The 23,215-nt window shown below is 46.2% G+C and overlaps 1 protein-coding gene across 1 annotated transcript in view; it reads left to right on the forward strand.

Moving 5' to 3' along the window:
• Nucleotides 1-462: 462 nt before the first annotated feature.
• ephx4 (epoxide hydrolase 4) overlaps nucleotides 463-23,215 on the forward strand; it is a 128,658-nt gene continuing 105,905 nt past the window's right edge. The window contains exons 1-2 of the mRNA XM_034180719.1: nucleotides 463-940; nucleotides 13,613-13,698. Of these exons, the coding sequence (XP_034036610.1) occupies nucleotides 698-940; nucleotides 13,613-13,698 (329 nt within the window). The 5' untranslated portion in view covers nucleotides 463-697. The remainder of the gene's footprint in view (nucleotides 941-13,612; nucleotides 13,699-23,215) is intronic.

Below are 23,215 nucleotides of genomic sequence, written 5' to 3' on the forward strand. Positions count from 1 at the left end.
TTATTAAAGTGTCTAATGACGGATATTTAGCATGTAAGGGCATGCTTATTCAAATGAGCATTTCATGGCTGCTTTGTAAAAGAGTTATTTTGTAGCCTGCAGTCTTTTGATGCCAGTTTCAATTGCAATTTTAGGGGCACTTGTAAAATATTAAGAAGAAGAAAAAAATGGCTGTTTGTGCAAAACTGTGTGTTTTTTTTTTGGGGGGGGTAGTAACCCAGGTAGTAACTCGGTGTCGAACCGCCACTGGGTACTGACTTTGCAGGTCATGTGACTGATTGTATTAGAACTTTGTGGCTGGTTGGTTATTTGACAGCTGCTGTTTACCTGCGAACACACATTTCAGTAACACGTGGGCGACGGTTTATCGGCCGCTAGTGGGTTTTTTATTATTAGGTTCTGTTGTCCGCTCTGGTTTTGGAGGGTTGCGCTCCCTGTGCGCCTGCAGCGCCTCTTGGCTGCGCGCAGCCGCGCGTCACTGCTCCGCTCCGAGCTCGTCGTCAACAACACCGTCTCCTGCCAAACAACCACTGCTGTCACACGCAAGCGTGGAATCTGACGTGATGCTCTTGCCACCGCGCCACGCGTCCGTCGGCTGGGTTCCTCCCTTCACGCGGTCCGCGCAGCGGCTCAGCCAGACCTCGGCAGAAATGAGCAGCGCGGATCGTGAGGTGGATCACTCCGCGGTAATGTGAAAATGGCGAAAGTACTCCGCAATTTGCTGATGTTTGCGGTCCGACTCGCGCTGAAAATGCGCGTCCTGGGCTTCTGGGCGCTGGTTTACGGTTACTGCGCAGTGTGCGCCGCCGCGGCTCTGCTCAAACTTTGCTGGAACATCATCCTCAGGCCCGCGGCCACCTTCCGATGGGCGGTTCGACAAAGTCCTCCTGCGTGTCTCAATGACACGTCCTTCGGAACCCACTGTTACGTTCGGATAAAGGTAATCTCACGCACACGCGCTCGGTGCCCCTTTGTGTGTCCGCGGCAGAGAAATGCTGCGACGCTGTGACGTGAGGCGCCGTGAAATCCACAGAGGCCTGATGTCTGCGCCGATCCACGAGTGGATGTCCGCCGCGCGCGCAGGTGGTGCTGAAAGAACAGCTCCGTGTGAGCGCGTCGCCGCCGTGCACGTCCACACACACACTGACAGACACGCCTGAAAGGGGGCGGGAAACAGCAAAATAACCATCGAGCCAAACGCACACAAAACTGACGACAGATGATCGATTTCTTTAATGTGTGACGTGTGACAGTTGAACATCAAAGTGAAGTAATTGGCGCTTCAGGCTGGATTTCTCTTCAGCTTCCGTCATCTCTGCAGCATTAATTTACATTAATTAACTTAATCATCAGTTCTTTGTATCATATACACAGAAAACAAGGCTATTGGATTTATTTGCACATGGATTTCAAATGACCAGAATGTTACCAAATAATATATTGTTGGTCACATTTCTGATCACGTGCAGCCCATGTACATATTTAAGTCATGCTAACCTTTTTAAATGTAAATCCAAGTTAACACAATCTTCCACAAAGCTAAACAATAAGTTGCCACAAAACCTTGATAAACTCACTTTAATTGTAATATTCCAGTCAAGACATAAAGTCACTGTCAACCAGAAATATTTTTTAATATGCAATATATTAGGATTATTAGGACCCAAGTAGGACAAAGTCCTACAAGGACCCTATTGTAATTGTACTGTTTATTATTATTATTATTAGGGCCCAAGTAGGATAATGTCCCATGAGAACCCTATTGTTATTGTGCTGTTTATTATTATTATTATTATTATTATTATTATTATTATTATTAATTTATTATTTTTATGGCCCGAGTAGGATAAAGTCTTATGAGAACTCTATTGTAATTGTGCTGTTTATTATTATTATTATAATAATTATTATTATTATTAATTTATTATTTTTAGGGCCCGAGTAGGATAAAGTCCTATGAGAACCCTATTGTAATTGTGCTGTTTATTATTATTATTATTATTATTATTATTATTATTATTATTATTATTATTATTTTTATTTTTTATTTTTTAGGGCCCGAGTAGGATAAAGTCCTATGAGAACCCTATTGTAATTGCACTGTTTATTATTATTATTATTATTATTATTATTATTATTATTATTATTATTATTATTATTAATGTATTATTTTTGTATTTTTTAGTATTATTTTTAGTATTTTTTTAGTATTATTATTTATTTTATTATTATTTTATGTATTTATTTTTATTTTTAGGGCCCGAGTAGGATAAAGTCCTATGAGAACCCTATTGTAATTGTGCTGTTTATTATTATTATTATTATTATTATTATTATTATTATTATTATTATTATTATTATTATTATTATTTTTATTTTTTATTTTTTAGGGCCCGAGTAGGATAAAGTCCTATGAGAACCCTATTGTAATTGCACTGTTTATTATTATTATTATTATTATTATTATTATTATTATTATTATTATTATTATTATTATTATTATTATTAATGTATTATTTTTGTATTTTTTAGTATTATTTTTAGTATTTTTTTAGTATTATTATTTATTTTATTATTATTTTATGTATTTATTTTTATTTTTAGGGCCCGAGTAGGATAAAGTCCTATGAGAACCCTATTGTAATTGTGCTGTTTATTATTATTATTATTATTATTATTATTATTATTATTATTATTATTAATTTATTTTTTAGGGCCCGAGTAGGATAAAGTCCTATGAGAACCCTATTGGAATTGCACTGTTTATTATTATTATTATTATTATTATTATTATTATTATTATTATTATTATTATTATTATTAATGTATTATTTTTGTATTTTTTAGTATTATTATTTATTTTATTATTATTTTATGTATTTATTTTTATTTTTAGGGCCCGAGTAGGATAAAGTCCTATGAGAACCCTATTGTAATTGTGCTGTTTATTATTATTATTCCCTTTTCAAACCCCAATTTTGGCCCTTTCCCATGCTCAAAAACTCACCAAATTTTGCAATCAGTCAGTCATCCAGCCGGATCCAAAATGTGATATTTTGGGGGTCGAGCACATGCTCACAGCAAAATGGCAAAATAGCGCCCCCTACAAATTTTCAAAAAACCCTCCCCATTTGGGGTTTTTTGTTGTTGTTGTAGCCTCACAAAATTCTGTACACATATTTACCATGCAGGGGTGCACAAAAAAGTCTCTTAACATCATGGTGAACTGTCAACAGGAAGTCAGCCATTTTGATTTTCAGTTTCGATTTTGAGGTAATTTTTGCCATTTTTGGCCATTTCCACTACTTACATTTGAACAAACTCATCCTAGGGATTTCATCCAAAAGTCTTCAAATTTTGTACTCATCATCATGACCCAATGGTGATCAAAAGTTATCAAAAGAATTTCTGTAGGTCAAAAGGCGTGACTGCTAGGGTTCAACAAACTTTGGTGATTGTTTCGGAGCACGCCATTTCACTTCAAACGGCTGTCACGCCCACATACTTCATCATAGATCCTTCAAACTTGCAGGACATGATGAGGGCTCTGCCCTGAGCATCTGCATATATTAACATCCCACCTAACTCATAGTGCCCCACCACCACCCCCCACCGATGGTAACAGGAAAGGTCCTATTTATACTTTAACAGGTCCTGATGTCACATAATTAACCCCATCAACTTAATTCCACTTCTAAGACATGCAGAACAAGTTGGTGAACGTAGGCAATGATCGCCATGAAGTTTCAAGTAATGGCGTCCATGTGGCGGTGTGCTGAATATCGACCCTTCGCCATGAGATTACGTTCTTCCTTTTGATGGCTTTAATTTTGTCATATCATCATGAAAAATGATACACATGTCAAGCATGACAACGTCTTACAGGTGATAGGGTTGTTGCAGATGGGTGGGGCAAATTCCTCTATAGCACCCCCTTGCAACTTTAATAAATGAAAATTGGTACACGTGTGTGACTTGCTAGGGCGTACAAAAAATTGTCTTGCACCATTGGTCTCCTCCAAACAGGAAGTCAGCCATTTTGAATTTTCTTGTCATTTTGGCATGATTTCCATACGTTGTATTTGAACGAACTCCTCCTAGGGATTTTGTCCAGTGCACTTCAAATTTCTTTCAGATCATCCAGAGACGATACTGATCAAAAGTTATCAAAAGCTTTTTTCTGTGTTGATGTTTGTGGCCACTATGGCTCTGCCATTTGACCCTTCACCATCGAACATCAAGTCATGATAACTCCTTCATGCTTTGTCTGATTGAATTGTAACTTCACATGTGTGATGAGGGTTGGCCCCTTAACAGACATCACGCTGACCCGGGGAGGCGGTGGCGTGGACATGAGGTTCCGTATATGACTGCTTGCAATCCTAGTACAACCCCAATTCCAATGAAGTTGGGACGTTGTGTAAAATGTAAATTAAAACAGAATACAATGATTTGCAAATCCTCTTCAACCTATATTCAATTGAATACACCACAAAGACGACATTTAATGTTCACACAGATAAATGTTATTGTTTTTGTTTATTGTTTTTCAAAAAAGCTGGGACAGTGGTATGTTTACCACTGTGTTACATCACCTTTCCTTCTAACAACACTCAATAAGCGTTTGGGAACTGAGGACACTAATTGTTGAAGCTTTGTAGGTGGAATTCTTTCCCATTCTTGCTTGATGTATGACTTCAGTTGTTCAACAGTCCGGGGTCTCCGTTGTCATATTTTGCGCTTCATAATGCACCACACATTTTCAGTGGGCGACAGGTCTGGACTGCAGGCAGGCCAGTCTAGTACCCGCACTCTTTTACTACGAAGCTACGCTGTTGTAACACATGCAGAATGTGGCTTGGCGTTGTCTTGCTGAAATAAGCAGGGACGTCCCTGAAAAAGACGTTGCTTGGATGGCAGCATGTGTTGCTCCAAAACCTGGATGTACCTTTCAGCATTGATGGTGCCATCACAGATGTGTAAGTTGCCCATGCCATGGGCACTAACACACTCCCATACCATCACAGATGCTGGCTTTTGAACTTTGCGCTGGTAAAAATCTGGATGGTCTTTTTCCTCTTTTGTTCGGAGGACAGGACATCCATGATTTCCAAAAACAATCTGAAATGTGGACTCATCAGATCACAGCACACTTTTCAAATTTGCATCTGTGCATTTCAAATAAGCTCGGGCCCAGAGAAGGTGGCGCCGTTTCTGGATGTTGTTGATGTATCGCTTTCGCTTTGCATGGTAGAGTTTTAACTTTCACTTGTAGATGTAGTGTGTTAACTGACAATGGTTTTCTGAAGTGTTCCTGAGCCCACGTGGTAAGATCCTTTACACAATGATGTCGGGTTTTAATGCAGTGCCACCTGAGGGATCAAAGGACACGGGCATTCAATGTTGGCTTTCGGCCTTGTCATTTACGTGTTGAAAGTTCTCCAGATTCTCTGAATCTTCTGATTATATTATGGACTGTAGATGATAGAATCCTTAAATTCCTTGCAATTGAACTTTGAGAAACATTGTTCTTAAACTGTTGGACTATTTTTTCATGCAGTTGTTCACAAAGTGGTGATCCTTGCCCCATCTGTGCTTGTGAATGGCTGAGCCTTTTGGGGATGCTCCTTTCATACCCAGTCATGACACTCACAGTCGCCTCAGTTCCCAAATGCTTATTGAGTGTTGTTAGTGTTGTTAGGTGATGTAACACAGTGGTAAACATACCACTGTTCCAGCTTTTTTGAAACGTGTTGCAGGCATCCATTTCAAAATGAGCAAATATTTCTGCAAAAACAATAAAGTTTATGAGTTTATACATTAAATATCTTGTCTTTGTGGTGTATTCAATTGAATATAGGTTGAAGAGCATATGCAAATCATTGTATTCTGTTTTTAATTTACATTTCACACAACGTCCCAACTTCATTGGGTTGTATTTTCTTATTTTCACATGTTGACAACAATCATCATGTGATGGAAAAAGGGGTAAGGCTGAGATTTTTTTTAAACCTGGACTCTGCATGTAGATGTCTCTGAGTTCATCTTTTCACTAAAGGGCAAAAAAAGACTGCCATCTGTCCAGTGTGGAATTAGCACACTGACAGCTCTTGGGCTAACCAGCTACATGCTGTAAGACCATCAGGAAAGTGAAAAAAATGCTTCTTGGAACCACGGAATAGGCAAAAATATTGTTGTGTGTAGTAGTACAGAATTAATAGTAAGTAGAAGAACGAGACCCTCATTACTGATTGCTATCATAACTTCCAAGGGAGCCACATCACCTATTGGTATAATCAGTCATTTTAAAAATGTTTTTCTTTAAAAATGCATTTACTGAGGTATATACAGATGTGCACCTCCATAGGGGTCCTCTCTGTGCAATCCTCTCTGTCTCCCAGACACTTCTGTTGATATTTTTTCACATTTATTGTTACTCAGATGCAGTTTAATGTGAGTGTTTTTAGCTTTCCCCACACACTTACATCATACTGCTATTTAATCTGTGAATGTGTGAGCATTTTAATTCAGTAAGGGACAATCAAATAGTTTTTGCCCAGAAGGAAAAGATACATGAAAAAAAAATAAAACTTGAGCACAAATTGTAAAGCCCTTGAGTTCCACTATAATATAAATGAATGTTTGTCATAATGAAAGAGACAGAACATAGTGCTTGTTCTGTGTCTACACCTCATTTTGTAGATGATACTCTATTAAAAAATATAGCTCGCATGTTTCCTGTGTGGGGAGTAAGAAAATGTTAGGGGGGATTCCCCCGTGACATCATGGGTAAATCCCAACAACAAAAACAGCTGCAACATCAAAAACAGATGGTAAGTCCTGTCTGGAAGACCTAAAACAAGTTCATTTTGTGGCAAAAAATGCTATGTGACACAGTAATACGTATACAGACAAAATATAAAATAGGTACTTTTCTGTTGTGAAAGTGTAGTGACACGGACCCACAACAGGGGGCGCAAATGAACGGCCAATAGATGAGCCAAAAAGTAACAATTTAATGTTGTGAAATGTGCACAACGAAATACAGACAATCTCAGAATATAATTACAGTCAATCCACAAAGGTGACGTGTGGGCAGGCTCGAGGATAGAAGACGTCTGTCCTGAGAAGAGCAGGAACCACACGATTTCCGCCGCCACAGAACCTGGTGAATACTGGAGCCGCCAAGTCCCGAATTCCCAGGTGATCACCGTCCCCGACTGTCGGATCTGGTACTGCTGGCGAGAACAAAGACAGTTAAGTGTAGGTGTGTGCACACCCAGTAACAACAACGGTGGGAATGCCACCTCCACCTCTCACTCAATATGTGTTGCAGCGATCCCTCAGAGGAAAAAGAGTGCCGTCCTGCACAGCCTCCACAAACGAAGGACCGGTACTCCTGCAAACACTCACAATAGACAGATTCAGAAAATACCACAAAGGCTGAGGATATTACCTCCAACGAAGTACGATATCTCGGCGATGAGGTGGAGATGACGTCTGGGTTTTATGGAGTGCGATGATAAAGAATGAGTGACAGCTGTCAGGAGTTAATGAGTGACAGCTGTCACTCCTGGCTGTGTCCGTGGCGGCAGCGCCCTCTCGTGCCTGAAGCCCGCACTTCAGGCAGGGCGCCCTTTGGTGGTGGGCCAGCAGTACCTCCTCTTCTGGCGGCCCACACAACAGGACCCAGGCGCCCGACCAGGCTTATCCGGGTGTTGACGGTAGAAATCGGCCAGGAGGGCCGGATCCAGGATGAAGCTCCTCTTCACCCAGGAGTGTTCTTCAGGTCCATACCCCTCCCAGTCCACCAAATACTGGAACCCCCGGCCCATTCGACGGATGTCCAGGAGCCGGCGCACTGTCCAAGCCGGCTCCCCGTCAATGATCCGGGCAGGAGGTGGCGCCGGACCGGGAGCACAGAGGGGTGAGGTGTGGTGAGGCTTGATTCTGGACACATGAAAAACCGGGTGGATCCGCAGTGAAGCTGGGAGTCGGAGCTTCACTGCGGCAGGACTGAGGATTTTGAGGATCTTGAATGGTCCAATGTAACGGTCCTTCAACTTGGGGGAGTCCACTTGGAGGGGGATGTCCTTCGTGGACAGCCCACCTCCTGCCCGGGCTGGTAAGCAGGGGCCGGGGATCGCCGGCGGTCCGCATGGGTCTTCGCCCTCGTCCGGGCCTTCAACAAGGCAGAACGGGCGGAGCGCCACACCCGACGGCACTTCCCCAGGTGGGCCTGGAGCGAGGGCACACCGACCTCTCCCTCAACCACGGGAAACAATGGGGGCTGATACCCCAAACACACCTCAAACGGGGAGAGGCCGGTGGCAGAGGACACCTGGCTGTTATGTGCATACTCGATCCAGGCCAGATGTTCACTCCAGGCTGTCGGGTGTGCGGACGTTACGCAGCGCAGGGCTTGCTCCAATTCCTGATTGGCCCGTTCTGCCTGTCCATTGGTCTGCGGGTGATACCCGGACGAGAGGCTCACAGTGGCCCCCAGTTCCCGGCAGAAGCTCCTCCAGACGTGTGAGGAGAACTGGGGACCACGATCAGAGACGATGTTGGTGGGTATCCCATGCAGACGGACGACGTGGTGGACCAGGAGGTCTGCTGTCTCCTGGGCTGTTGGGAGCTTCGGGAGGGCCACGAAGTGGGCCGCCTTGGAGAATCGGTCCACTATCGTGAAGATGGTGGTGTTGCCCTGGGACGGCGGGAGGCCCGTGATAAAATCCAGGCCGATATGGGACCAGGGGCGATGAGGCACAGGAAGTGGCTGGAGAAGCCCTTGGGACCTCTTGTGGTCTGCCTTGCCCCTGGCACAGGTGGTGCAGGCCTGGATGTACTCCCGGACGTCGGCCTCCATAGACGCCCACCAGAAGCGCTGCCGGACAACTGCCACGGTCCTTCGCACCCCTGGATGACAGGAGAGCTTGGAACCATGACAGAAGTCCAAGACTGCAGCTCTGGCCTCTGGTGGAACGTATAGACGGTTCTTCGGACCGGTTCCGGGGTCCGGGCTCCGTGCCAGGGCCTCCCGGACGGTCTTCTCCACGTCCCAGGTGAGGGTGGCCACGATAGTGGACTCCGGAATGATGGGCACCGGTGGATCCGACAGCACCGTTTTGACTTCGTCTTCGTGTACCCGGGACAAGGCATCCGATCTCTGGTTCTTGGTCCCGGGGCGATAGGTAATCCGGAAGTCAAAACGTCCGAAGAACAGTGACCAGCGGGCTTGCCTGGGGTTCAGCCGCTTGGCGGTCCTGATATACTCCAGGTTCCGATGGTCAGTGAAAACCGTGAACGGCACAGACGCTCCCTCCAACAGGTGTCTCCACTCCTCAAGAGCCTCTTTCACCGCAAGGAGTTCTCGATTGCCGACGTCATAGTTCCGTTCAGCTGGGGTCAACCTGCGTGAAAAGTAGGCACACGGGTGAAGAACCTTATCGGTCTCTCCGCTCTGGGATAGCACGGCTCCTATCCCTGAGTCAGAGGCGTCCACTTCAACCACGAACTGGCGGCTAGGGTCGGGCTGCACCAAAACTGGCGCAGTAGAGAACCGTCGTTTCAACTCCTTGAACGTGGCTTCGCACCGATCCGACCAGGTGAAGGGGACTTTTGGAGAGGTCAGGGCTGTCAGGGGGCTAACTACCTGACTGTAGCCCTTAATGAACCTCCTATAGAAATTAGCGAAGCCGAGGAACTGTTGCAGCTTCCTACGGCTTGTTGGTTGGGGCCAATCTCTCACCGCCGCAACCTTGGCCGGATCAGGGGCGACGGAGTTAGAGGAGATGATAAACCCCAGGAAGGACAAAGACGTGCGATGAAACTCGCACTTCTCGCCCTTCACAAACAGTCGGTTCTCTAATAACCGCTGCAGGACCTGATGTACATGCTGGACATGGGTCTCAGGATCCGGAGAAAAGATGAGAATATCGTCCAGATATACGAAGACGAATCGGTGCAGGAAGTCCCGCAAGACGTCGTTAACCAAGGCTTGGAACGTCGCGGGGGCGTTGGTGAGGCCGAACGGCATGACCAGGTACTCAAAGTGACCTAACGGGGTGTTAAATGCCGTCTTCCATTCGTCTCCCTTCCGGATCCGAACCAGGTGATACGCATTTCTAAGATCCAGCTTAGTAAAGATTTTGGCTCCATGCAGGGGGGTGAACACGGAATCCAACAATGGCAACGGGTATTGGTTGCGAACCGTAATCTCATTCAGCCCCCTGTAATCAATGCATGGACGGAGTCCGCCATCTTTCTTGCCCACAAAAAAGAAACCTGCCCCCATCAGGGAGGTGGAGTTCCGGATCAGCCCGGCAACTAATGAGTCCCGGATGTAGGTCTCCATTGATTTGCGCTCAGGTCGTGAGAAGTTGTACAGCCTGCTGGACGGGAATTCAGCGCCTGGAATCAAATCAATGGCACAATCGTACGGACGGTGCGGGGGAAGGGTGAGTGCCAGATCCTTGCTGAAGACGTCAGCAAGATCGTGGTACTCAACTGGCACTGCCGTCAGATTGGGAGGGACTTTGACCTCCTCCTTAGCCTGTAAACCGGGAGGAACCGAGGATCCTAAACACACCCGATGGCAGGTTTCGCTCCACTGAACCACCACCCCAGACGGCCAATCAATCCGGGGATTGTGCTTCAACATCCATGGGAAGCCCAAAATCACGCGGGAGGTAGAAGGAGTTACAAAAAACTCAATCTCCTCCCGATGGTTTCCAGACACCACCAGAGTTACTGGTTGTGTCTTGTGTGTGATTAAAGGGAGGAGGGTGCCATCTAGTGCCCGCACCTGCAATGGCGAAGGAAGCGCCACCAGAGGGAGCCCTACCTCCCTTGCCCATCTGCTGTCTAGCAGATTCCCTTCTGACCCCGTGTCCACCAGTGCTGGGGCTTGAAGGGTTAAATCCCCGCTCAGGATTGTAACTGGGAGTCGTGTGGCAATCTGTGTGTGTCTCACATGAATGTTTTGACCCCCCCTTAGCCCAGTCTCTGAGGGCGGTTGTTGTTGTGGCCGTTTGGGGCAGTTTTTCTGTGTGTGCTCCTTTGAGCTGCAGAGAAAACACTCCCCGCGGATCAGCCTCCTCATTTTGGCCCTGTGCGTTTCCCTAACAACGTCAGCAGGGGGAGCTGTTGCCCCACAGAGCGCTGCGGCTGTGGAGCGTGGGGAGGGCGGCCCCTTTTCAAACCCGGAAGGGAGAGGGGCGGCGCGTATCCGGCCACGTCCTTCGCCTCGCTCCCGACGGCGTTCCTCCAACCGATTGTCTAACCGTATAACGAGATCGATAAGCCCATCTAAATCCCGCGGTTCCTCCTTAGCTACCAGATGCTCCTTCAGGACCAACGACAGTCCGTTTATGAAGGCGGCGCGGAGCGCAACATTATTCCAGCCGAACCTCGCAGCCGCGATGCGGAAGTCGACTGCATATTTGGCTGCACACCGGCACCCATGTCGCATTGACAGCAGCATTGTTGAAGCGGTCTCTCCTCTGTTAGGGTGATCAAACACTGTTCTGAACTCCCCCACAAACCCAGTGTATGCTGATAACAACCGTGAGTTCTGTTCCCAGAACGCCGTAGCCCAGGCGCGTGCCTTACCCCGAAGCAGAGCAATCACATAAGCTATTTTACTAGCATCTGACGCGTACATGACGGGACGTTGTGCGAAGACGAGCGAACACTGCATGAGAAAGTCCGCGCACGTCTCCACACAACCTCCATATGGCTCAGGAGGGCTTATATATGCTTCAGGGGATGGTGGGAGGGGTTGTTGAACCACCACTGGAACGTTCATATCCTGCACAGGGTCGGCAGGAGGAGGAGCTGCAGCAGCGCCCTGAGCGCTCGCCGCCACCTGCGCGGAGAGAGCCTCCACCCTGCGGTTCAGGAGGATGTTTTGCTCGGTCATTTGATCCAACCGAGCCGTAAAGGCGGTGAGAATGTGCTGCAGCTCACCAATCACACCTCCTGCAGACGCCTGCGCTCCCTGCTCTCCCATTGGTCGTTCAACAGCCGGGTGACGCCCCTCGGAGTCCATGACGCTGGCCGAGATATCCTGTTGTGAAAGTGTAGTGACACGGACCCACAACAGGGGGCGCAAATGAACGGCCAATAGATGAGCCAAAAAGTAACAATTTAATGTTGTGAAATGTGCACAACGAAATACAGACAATCTCAGAATATAGTTACAGTCAATCCACAAAGGTGACGTGTGGGCAGGCTCGAGGATAGAAGACGTCTGTCCTGAGAAGAGCCGGAACCACACGATTTCCGCCGCCACAGAACCTGGTGAATACTGGAGCCGCCAAGTCCCGAATTCCCAGGTGATCACCGTCCCCGACTGTCGGATCTGGTACTGCTGGCGAGAACAAAGACAGTTAAGTGTAGGTGTGTGCACACCCAGTAACAACAACGGTGGGAATGCCACCTCCACCTCTCACTCAATATGTGTTGCAGCGATCCCTCAGAGGAAAAAGAGTGCCGTCCTGCACAGCCTCCACAAACGAAGGACCGGTACTCCTGCAAACACTCACAATAGACAGATTCAGAAAATACCACAAAGGCTGAGGATATTACCTCCAACGAAGTACGATATCTCGGCGATGAGGTGGAGATGACGTCTGGGTTTTATGGAGTGCGATGATAAAGAATGAGTGACAGCTGTCAGGAGTTAATGAGTGACAGCTGTCACTCCCGGCTGTGTCCGTGGCGGCAGCGCCCTCTCGTGCCTGAAGCCCGCACTTCAGGCAGGGCGCCCTTTGGTGGTGGGCCAGCAGTACCTCCTCTTCTGGCGGCCCACACAACACTTTTCTTGATATTTGTTACTTTTATTTAGCGAAAACGGGGACTTATTGAGGAGAATGGTGAAATTCTGTGTGTCCTGAGGTTGAATAAAGGCCTTTATTTTCATTTTCAGTGAAATTTGTCATCTGCCGTAGATTAGATTTTATTTCTCATGATGTACAGATTACTTTTCACTGTGAGTTTAAAGGGCATAATTTTTGACATTTCAACATAAAAAGCCTGGTTTTTTATGCCCTGAAAAATTTTATCTATATCTATCTATCTATCTATCTATCTATCTATCTATCTATCTATCTATCTATCTATCTATCTATCTATCTATCTATCTATCTATCTATCTATCTATCTATCTATCTATCTATCTATCTATCTATCTATCTATCTATCTATCTATCTATCTATCTATCGATCTATCGATCTATCTATCTAATGGCTGAGTGGATCCTTGTCATTTGATTGGTGCTTTGTATGTCCCGTGATATGGGTTATTTGTTCCATTTCTGTTGCGTTCCATTTAGCATGCAGTTTGGTTCTATTTACCGTTTTTGAATTAAACACTTTTTCTCATACCACGCTTCTGAATGTCCTGCCTTTTTGTGCCCAAGTTATGAAAATTTTGCATGACACAACAGTAGCAATAACGATGGCTTTTCTCTGACTGTCCCAGTGAAGTTACAAACGTGTGTGTGTATGTGTGTGTGTGTGTGTGTGTGTGTGTGTGTGTGTGTGTGTGTGTGTGTGTGTGTGTGTGTGTGTGTGTGTGTGTGTGTGTGTGTGTGTGTCTTCCTTCCAGGAATCTGGCCTGAGGTTTCACTATGTGGCAGCTGGAGAGAGAGGGAAGCCACTCATGCTGTTTTTACATGGCTTTCCTGAGTTCTGGTAGGTCAAAGTTGTGTTACAGCAATAATCATAAGCATAACTTTCTGCATTCACTGTGTTATTTATTTTATACTTTTATTTGAGATTTGAGACTCAGGATTTTTCTTTGGATCGTGCTAACATTTAAATTCCATTTCACCTATTGATTTGCGCCCCAGGTTAGTAGTTGATCCAGGCAAAATTAAGTTACTTTTTAGTAGGGTTCAGAAAAATAAGTCTGCTGGCCCAGATGGCATCTCAGCTTTTCCTTTAAAGACTTTTGCAGAGGAGCTCACACCAGCCTGGTGCCCGGTTTTCCAGCAGTCTGTAGATCAGCACACAGTTTCTTTACTCTGGAAAAAGTCAATTATTGTTCCAGTACCCAAAAAACCCTGACCAACGATTAACAATGATTTTAGACACCGGTAGCTTTAACTTCTGTTGTTATGAAATGTTTGGAAAAATATATGGTGTCTATTTTAAAGTCAGAGATAAATTCAGATCTAGATCCCTTGCAGTTTACGTATAGGAGAGGGCGGGGTACAGATGATGCCATTAATGGCATCATCCACCTGTCACTACAACACCTTGAAGACCCAAAGGCTTACGCATGTCTTTTATTTATTGATTTTAGTTCCGCTTTTAACACGTTACAACCTCATTTACTGATTCAAAAATTAATTCACCTGTCAGTAAACCTTGTAATTATAAAATGGTTTTATTCTTTTTAACAGATAGAATTCAAAATGTCAGAGTTAATAACACTATCTCTGATTCTAAAAACATCAATACTGGCGTACCTCAGGGTTGTGTCAGTTCGCCTGTCCTTTTTACTCTCTATACTAATGATTGCATTAGCCACTTTCATGGAAATCATGTTTTTAAGTTTTCTGATGATACTGCCATCCTCAGTCTGCTTCATAAAGACTCAGATCCATCACTGTACTTTGAGGAGGTGCAGTCTTTTGTCCACTGGTGTGATGCTAACTTTCTTACTATAAATATAAAGAAAACTAAGGAGATGATAATTGACCCTCGTTCAATTGGTGATCATACCCCTCTGGTAATCCATGATGAAGAAATCAATCAGGTCAGCTTTTACAGGTATCTAGGCGTTTACTTAGATAACCAGTTCAGCTGGGAAACGCATGTCAATAACTTATGCTCTCATTTACAGCAGAGGTTATATTTTCTGCGCAGACTCAGGGCGTTTGGGGTTGATCAGAAAACCTTGTTTTTGTTTTATCAGGCTGTTTTGGAAAGCATTATCCGGTATGGGATGTCATCTTGGTATGGTAATCTCTCTGTCCAGTTAAAATCTAGGCTTGCTCGTCTGGTGAAGACTGCTATGAAAGTTGTAGGGAGGACGGGAAACTCTTCCCTGCAGTCCATGTATGAGCAGTCTGTTCTCAAACAAGCACAGCGAGCTTTGTCAGATCCTTCCCACATCCTCTATCCTGAGTATGAACTCCTACCGTCTGGTAGGCGATACAGAGTCCCTCAGTACAAATTGAATCACTTTAAAAACTCATTTGTGCCCACATCAATTAGAGTCTTAAATATGGTTCCTGGGATAGGTAGTAGGATTGTGTGTTAATGACATGGTGGCATTGTAATTTTAGTGTTTTTTATTCACTGTTAGTATTTTTCTTAACCATATGTGGGAGATGGCTGTGCAATAGGGGTATGTGTTTTTAGGGATATGTGCAATATGCATGAATTATTTATAGGAGACCGCTGTGTAATACGGGTATGTGCAATTTGGATATTTGTATTAGGGATGTGCAATATGTATGATTGATGTGTGTATTAAGTTATGTAATATGTATGAGTCATGTAATTATGTCATGCCAGTTTTGCTTTTTACTTGTGCAGCTCTTGGAGTCTAAGACAAATTTCCCGGAAGGGACAATAAAGTGTATCGTATCGTATCGTATCGTATCGTATCGTATTTGAGATTTTGAACATTGCTGTTGAACTAACAGAAAGTAACAGTTTGCTTCTCTGCATTTGTACATATCTCTCTCACTGGCCAACACACCTAATCAGGGGAGGTGATGGTCTCGTGGTTAAGCAGTGGGCTTGAGACCATAGGATGCTCGGTTCAAACCCCCGGCTGCCGTCAAAATGACTAAGGGCCCTTGAGCAAGGTCCTTAATCTTAATACCCAAGTTGCTCCTGGCGTGTAGTGCATGCCTTACATGGCATCACCATGGCATCAGTGTATGAGTGAGAGTGTAAGTAAGTCCCTTCGGCTGCTCCCTTGTTTGCACTTGGGGTTGCCACAGCAAATCCAAGGTGGATCTGCATGTTGAATTGGCACAAGTTTTAGGCCAGATGCCCTTCCTGACGCAACTCCACATTACATGGAGAAATGTGGCAGGGGTGGGATTTGAACCCGGAACCTTCTGAACTGAAACCAAGCGCATTAACCACTTGGTGAGAGTGTGAATGGGTAAAACTGAGCCATGACTGTAAAGTGCTTTGAGCGTCTGATATAGATGGAAAAGTGCAATATAATGCAGTCCATTTACCATTTAATCAAGCAGGTGGCACTTTTTGGGTTTAATTTGGTGTATTAAAGTTCACCACATGTGAAAGAGTTTATCCTCCTTATATGCTCTTTGTTATTGCTTTTGAGTTATCATGGTAACAATCTGGAAGGATGGAGTGTGCATGTGCCAGCATGCGCCAGCGCCCCCTCACATCCTGTCTGCACCCATTACAGACTAGTTTACTCTCCAGCACGACACCGGTCGTGCTAGTGTCAGGGGGCCTTTACTCATCTGTCTGTTCTCTCACTGGGTTTAGAAGTGGTGTTGAATGTCTGCAGTCAAGCTTCTGACCTGTAATAACTCAGTGAGGAGTCCTCATTCATTCTTTTGCCATGGGCTGGCAATGATCCACATCATTCCAGATCTCTTAGTGCTTCCTTGGAAGTGGTGCCAAAGCGTGTGTGACAAGCTCTAAGCCTGTATTTTTTTTTTTTCAAGATTGCGCTGTTAATGCAGCTGCCTGTTATTTCAGCTCTGCTCCCTCTTTTCCTATTTTCGCTATTTTTAATACTTTTTAATAGTGCTTATTTGTCTTTATTTGCAGTGGGTGGTACCCTGTGCAAGTATGCACATGGGAAACCCACTTTTGTTACTCTTGTGATTATTTTTATGCTGCTCTCTGCATTTTTCGAGGCAGCATGGGGAAATCCCTTTGTTTCCAGCTCCGGACGTCCCATTGTTTGTAGCCGTGATCAGCTGCTTGGACTAAGAGACTCAATGCACAGTCGGCCGGGTCCCCGCTAAGCTGAGCACCCGGACGTACCTGCAGACATTCGGAAGAAACGAAGGGGCTGCAGAGGTGGACGGACGAAGCGGAGAAGGACTTATATTCCGTCTGTGGTCATGGGGAATGTAAGATCTCTCCGCAACAAGACCGAGGAGCTAACAGCGCTAACCCGTTTCCAGAGGCTGTATAAGGGCTGCAGTCTCATGTGTTTCACGGAGACATGGTTGGATGAACATATACCGGACTCTTTAATCAACATGGACAGCTTCACACTCATCCGCGCGGACAGGACACTGGCGGAGAGTAGAAAAAAGAGAGGAGGGGGGCTCGCTGTTTATGTGAGTGAGAGATGGTGCAGCACAACTCATATTCACGTCAAAGACCAGATCTGCTCCTCGGAAGTGGAGCTACTCGCGGTGAGCATGAGGCCGTACTATCTCCCATGGGAGTTTGGAAGTGTGATTACGCTCTGCGCGTATATTCCTCCCTCTGCGGACGCCGCTGCCTGTGAGCAGATTCACAGTACAGTCGTGGGTGCGCGTGGGTGTTGTGCAGACACAACACCCACGCGCGCTCTTCCTCATCACCGGGGACTTTAATCACACCTCCCTCTCTGCCACCCTCCCCACGTTCACCCAGTACGTCACATGTAAAACCAGGGATAATTGAATGCTAGACCTTTTTTACTCTAATGTGGAGGACGCTTACACCTCCGCCCCCTCCCCCCGCTGGGATGCTCTGATCACAATCTCGTCTATCTGCTCCCCCAGTACACACCCACGGTGAGAAGAGAGCCAGTGCAGAAAAGGTCAGTGAAACTCTGGACTGAAGAGGCCACTGAGAGGCTGAGAGACTGTTTCAGAACCACAGACTGGAGCATGTTTCAAAACTCTTATGGTGAAGACATCAACAGCCTGACCCAGTGTGTCACTGACTACATGAACTTCTGTGTGGAGAGAACTGTGCCCATCTGGAGGGTACGGTGCTTTCCCAGCAACCACCCTTGGGTGACCCCCGAGCTGAAGGTCCTGATGAACCAGAAGAAGAGGGCTTTCAACTCGGGAGACAGAGAGGAGCAGCGTAGAGTCCAACAGGAGCTCCAGTGGAAGATCCGTGCAGCCAAGAAGGTGTATGGAGGGAAGATGGAGGAGCAGCTGGCCCGGAACAACGTCAGAGACGTGTGGAGATGCCTCAAGACCGCCTCTGGATTTGGGCAGGGTGCCAGCAGGACTGCAGATGGTGATTCTTGGTTCACAGAGGAGCTAAACAGCTACTTCAGCCGTTTTGTCTCCTCCACGCCTGCCCTCCTGCCTGCTCCCGGCCCTCCACATGTCTCCAGCAGCCAGCCCTCCAGTCCCTCTGACCCCCCCACCCTCTACCCCCTGGTCACCTCCACTGCACCCCGGACCTCGTCCCTCCTCCCCCACGACTGTATTCAGCACCAGCCCACCTCAGCTCACACCTCAGCTCCCCCCTCCCCCTCCTCACTGTAACTCCAACCAAGGTGAGAGGCCAGCTCCTGTGGCTGAAGCAGAGGAAAGCAGCAGGATGTGATGGGATCTCCCCGAGGCTGCTGAGGACCTGTGCAGATGAGCTCTGTGAGGTCCTCAGCCACATCTTCAACAAGAGCCTCAGCCTGGGGGTGGTCCCCACCCTGTGGAAGACCTCCTGTGTGGTCCCGGTTCCCAAAACACCGCACGCCAAGGAACCGGCCCACTACAGACCCGTTGCCCTGACCTCCTCGGTGCGGTGGCTTGTCCTGTCTCACCTCCGCACCGTGGTGAGCGACATCCTGGACCCACTGCAGTTTGCCTACAGGTCCAACATCGGGGTAGATGACACTGTCATTTACCTACTGCAGTGAGTGCTCACCCACCTGGAGACCGTCGGGACTGTTGTGTGTTTCTCCAACTCTATCAGACTGGCGCTGCTGCGTGGGAAGCTGGAGGACGCAGGCGTGGATGGACACCTCACCGCCTGGACCTTCGACTAACTCACTGACTGCCTGCAGTACGTGCGGCTGCGCAGCTGTCAGTCTGAAGTGGTAAGGTGCGGCACCAGGGCCCCCCAGGGCACCGTCCTCTCGCCTTTCCTCTTCACCCTTTACACCTCGGACTTCACAATCAACACAGACAGCTGCCACCTCCAGAAGTTCTCTGATGACTCCGCCATTGTGGGTCGCGTGTTCAAATCCATCATGAACAACTCCTCTCACCCTCTGCACCCGGCTGTAGTGGAGCTGAGCAGCTCATTCAGTGACAGACTGAGGCACCCTCAGTGGAAGAAGGAACGATACCGCAGGTCGTTCCTCCCTGCTGCTGTCAGGCTGTACAATAACACTGTGAAATAACCACATGCAATAATATGTCCACAAATCACGTGCAGTAACAACTTGTTTACAAATCTCTGCACTAATGTCACCTTACCACATCTAAACTCCATTTCACATATCGTAAAGAAGATGCTCCTATCTCCTTTTCAATCCCAGTAATGTTTATATATATATATATGTGTATGTGTATAGGTGTGTGCGTGCTTATGTGTGTGCGTGTATCAAATCAAATCAAATCAATTTTATTTATATAGCGCCAAATCACAACAAACAGTTGCCCCAAGGCGCTTTATATTGTAAGGCAAAAGCCATACAATAATTACAGAAAAACCCCAACGGTCAAAATGACCCCCTATGAGCAAGCACTTGGCGACAGTGGGAAGGAAAAACTCCCTTTTAACAAGAAGAAACCTCCAGCAGAACCAGGCTCAGGGAGGGGCAGTCTTCTGCTGGGACTGGTTGGGGCTGAGGGAGAGAATCAGGAAATGATCAGTGTGTGTGTGTGTGTGTATGCATATACACTCAACAAAAATATAAACGCAACACTTTTGGTTTTGCTCCCATTTTGTATGAGATGAACTCAAAGATCTAAAACTTTTTCCACATACACAATATCACCATTTCCCTCAAATATTGTTCAGAAACCAGTCTAAATCTGTGATAGTGAGCACTTCTCCTTTGCTGAGATAATCGATCCCACCTCACAGGTGTGCCATATCAAGATGCTGATTAGACACCACGATTAGTGCAGCGGTGTGCCTTAGACTGCCCACAATAAAAAGCCTGTTGTGTGGGCCGCTGAAGAGGAGGTACTGCTGGCCCACTACCAAAGGGCGCCCTGCCTGAAGTGCGGGCTTCGGGCACGAGAGGGCGCTGCCGCCTCACAGGAACAGCCGGGGTGACAGCTGTCACTCATCAACTATGACAGCTGTCACCAATCACCAGGTCCTCAACCACGCACACAAAAGCCAGACGACATCTCCACCTCGTCGCCGAGATATCGTCTACCTCTATGGTAAATTCTCAGCCGTTTTGACTGTGCCATTATGCACGTGATTCCTTTTTGAGTGTTTGCAGGAGTTGCTGTAGCTGCTGTCTGCTGGATGCAGCGTTTTGTGGTTCCGTGAAAGTGACGTTCTTCACCCTCACGCCAAAACACTAAGTAACTCTTTGGCTCTGCTTACCTGTGTTCTGTGTTAAAGGTGGAGGTGTTGTTTCCCACCTGGAATAACGAATTGCTGACTGTTTACTGAGTGTATTGTCACACACTCATCACATCTGTTCTTCTGCCAGCAGTACCAGATCCGACAGCCGGAGATGGTGACCACCTGGGGACTCGGGACTTGGCGGCTCCAGTATCCTTCGGGTTCGGTGGCAGTGGAAATTGTGTGGGATCTGGTTCTTCTCGGGACAGACGTCTTCTATCCTCGAGCCTACCCACACATCACCTTGTACAGTTTGATTGTGATCCAAATTCTGCATTTGTCTGTATTCTGGTTGTGCGTTTTTAACAACAGTAAAGTGTTGTATTTTTGGCTCATCTATTGTCCGCTCATTTACGCCCCCTGTTATGGGTCCGTGTCACTACACCTTCCCAACAAAGCCACTCTAAAAGGTGCAGTTTTATCACACAGCACAATGACACAGATGTCGCAAGATTTGAGGGAGCGTGCAATTGGCATGCTGACAGCAGGAATGTCAACCAGAGCTGTTGCTCGTGTATTGAATGTTCATTTCTCTACCATAAGCTGTCTCCAAAGGCATTTCACAGAATTTGGCAGTACATCCAACCAGCCTCACAACCGCAGACCACGTGTAACCACACCAGCCCAGGACCTCCACATCCAGCATGTTCACCTCCAAGATCGTCTGAGACCAGGCACTCAGACAGCTGCTGAAACAATCGGTTTGCATAACCAAAGAATTTCTGCACAAACTGTCAGAAACCGTCTCAGGGAAGCTCATCTGCATGCTCGTCGTCCTCATCGGGGTCTCGACCTGACTCCAGTTCGTCGTAGTAACCGACTTGAGTGGGCAAATGCTCACATTCGCTGGCGTTTGGCACGTTGGAGAGGTGTTCTCTTCACGGATGAATCCCGGTTCACACTGTCCAGGACAGATGGCAGACAGCGTGTGTGGCGTCGTGTGGGTGAGCGGTTTTCTGATGTCAGTGTTGTGGATCGAGTGTCCCATGGTGGCGGTGGGGTTATGGTATGGGCAGGCGTCTGTTATGGACAAAGAACACAGGTGCATTTTATTGATGGCATTTTGAATGCACAGAGATACCGCGACGAGATCCTGAGGCCCATTGTTGTGCCATACATCCAAGAACATCACCTCATGTTGCAGCAGGATAATGCACGGCCCCATGTTGCAAGGATCTGTACACAATTCTTGGAAGCTGAAAATGTCCCAGTTCTTGCATGGCCGGCATACTCACCGAACATGTCACCCATTGAGCATGTTTGGGATGCTCTGGACCGGCGTATACGACAGCGTGTACCAGTTCCTGTCAATATCCAGCAACTTCGCACAGCCATTGAAGAGGAGTGGACCAACATTCCACAGGACACAATTGACAACCTGATCAACTCTATGAGAAGGAGATGTGTTGCACTGCATGAGGCAAATGGTGGTCACACCAGATACTGACTGGTATCCCCCCCCCCCCCAATAAAACAAAACTGCACCTTTCAGAGTGGCCTTTTATTGTGGGCAGTCTAAGGCACACCTGTGCACTAATCATGGTGTCTAATCAGCATCTTGATATGGCACACCTGTGAGGTGGGATGGATTATCTCAGCAAAGGAGAAGTGCTCACTATCACAGATTTAGACTGGTTTGTGAACAATATTTGAGGGAAATGGTGATATTGTGTATGTGGAAAAAGTTTTAGATCTTTGAGTTCATCTCATACAAAATGGGAGCAAAACCAAAAGTGTTGCCTTTATATTTTTGTTGAGTGTATGTATATATGTATGCATGTGCACATGTACTTGCACACCCACATACATACTTATATATATATATGTATGTGTGTGTGGGTGTGTATGTATATGTGTATATGTGTGTATGTATGTAAATATACAGTGGTGGGCACAGTTCCGATAATCCGATAACAGATAATTATCGAATATAATGTTTTCATTATTGGATTATCTTTTTAGATAACTTTAAAAACCATTATCGGACTAATTATCTTCCGATGAATTTTCCGATGAATTGGCAGCAGAAACAGAACAGAAAATTAAAGGTTGTATCTAAACTAGATGAGAACTCAGCATGTGGCTGAATGGTAACAGAAAAACCTGAGGGACTAACGTGCTCAAAACAGAGTGACTGACTAACCAGAAAATAAAGGATGAAGACTAAACTAGAACAGAACTCAATAAGTGGCTGATGTGTAACAGATAACTCAAAACCTAACATGATCACACAGAATGACAAATAAAAAGCAAGAGACCAAACTAGAACAGAACTTGATGTGGCAGAAGCATCACAGATAATAAAACCAAGACTAAAGTGGAAGAAACAGAAAATAAACACTCAGGGTCGGGCTAGGGCCAAACCTGACAGTAACTTGGCGGCGCAGCTCAGGGTTGCTGCGTGGCCTTCACCCACTTGCCTCAATTCGGATAACGGACTTCTTCAAACTTAGTGCACATAAACAATGTCAAATGTGTATGTGTTGCCTTTAATTCTGATGTGTGCCATTATTACGGTAATCAAGTAATATTGTGGACTAATTGCTGTCTGAGGTAACTGGAGTGTAAACGTAATTTCTCCATTGTGAGATCAATAAAGTGTATCTAATACGCTAATCTAACTTCATATTCTGGTTTTTTCAACATTGGTGTGATCCTCTCAACATCTCACATCTTTGAGATATTTTGATCAGATTTTCTTTGAGTATTTCTACATACT

The sequence above is a fragment of the Thalassophryne amazonica genome, chromosome 10 (genome assembly GCF_902500255.1).
Source record: "Thalassophryne amazonica chromosome 10, fThaAma1.1, whole genome shotgun sequence".
Lineage (NCBI taxonomy): Eukaryota > Metazoa > Chordata > Actinopteri > Batrachoidiformes > Batrachoididae > Thalassophryne > Thalassophryne amazonica.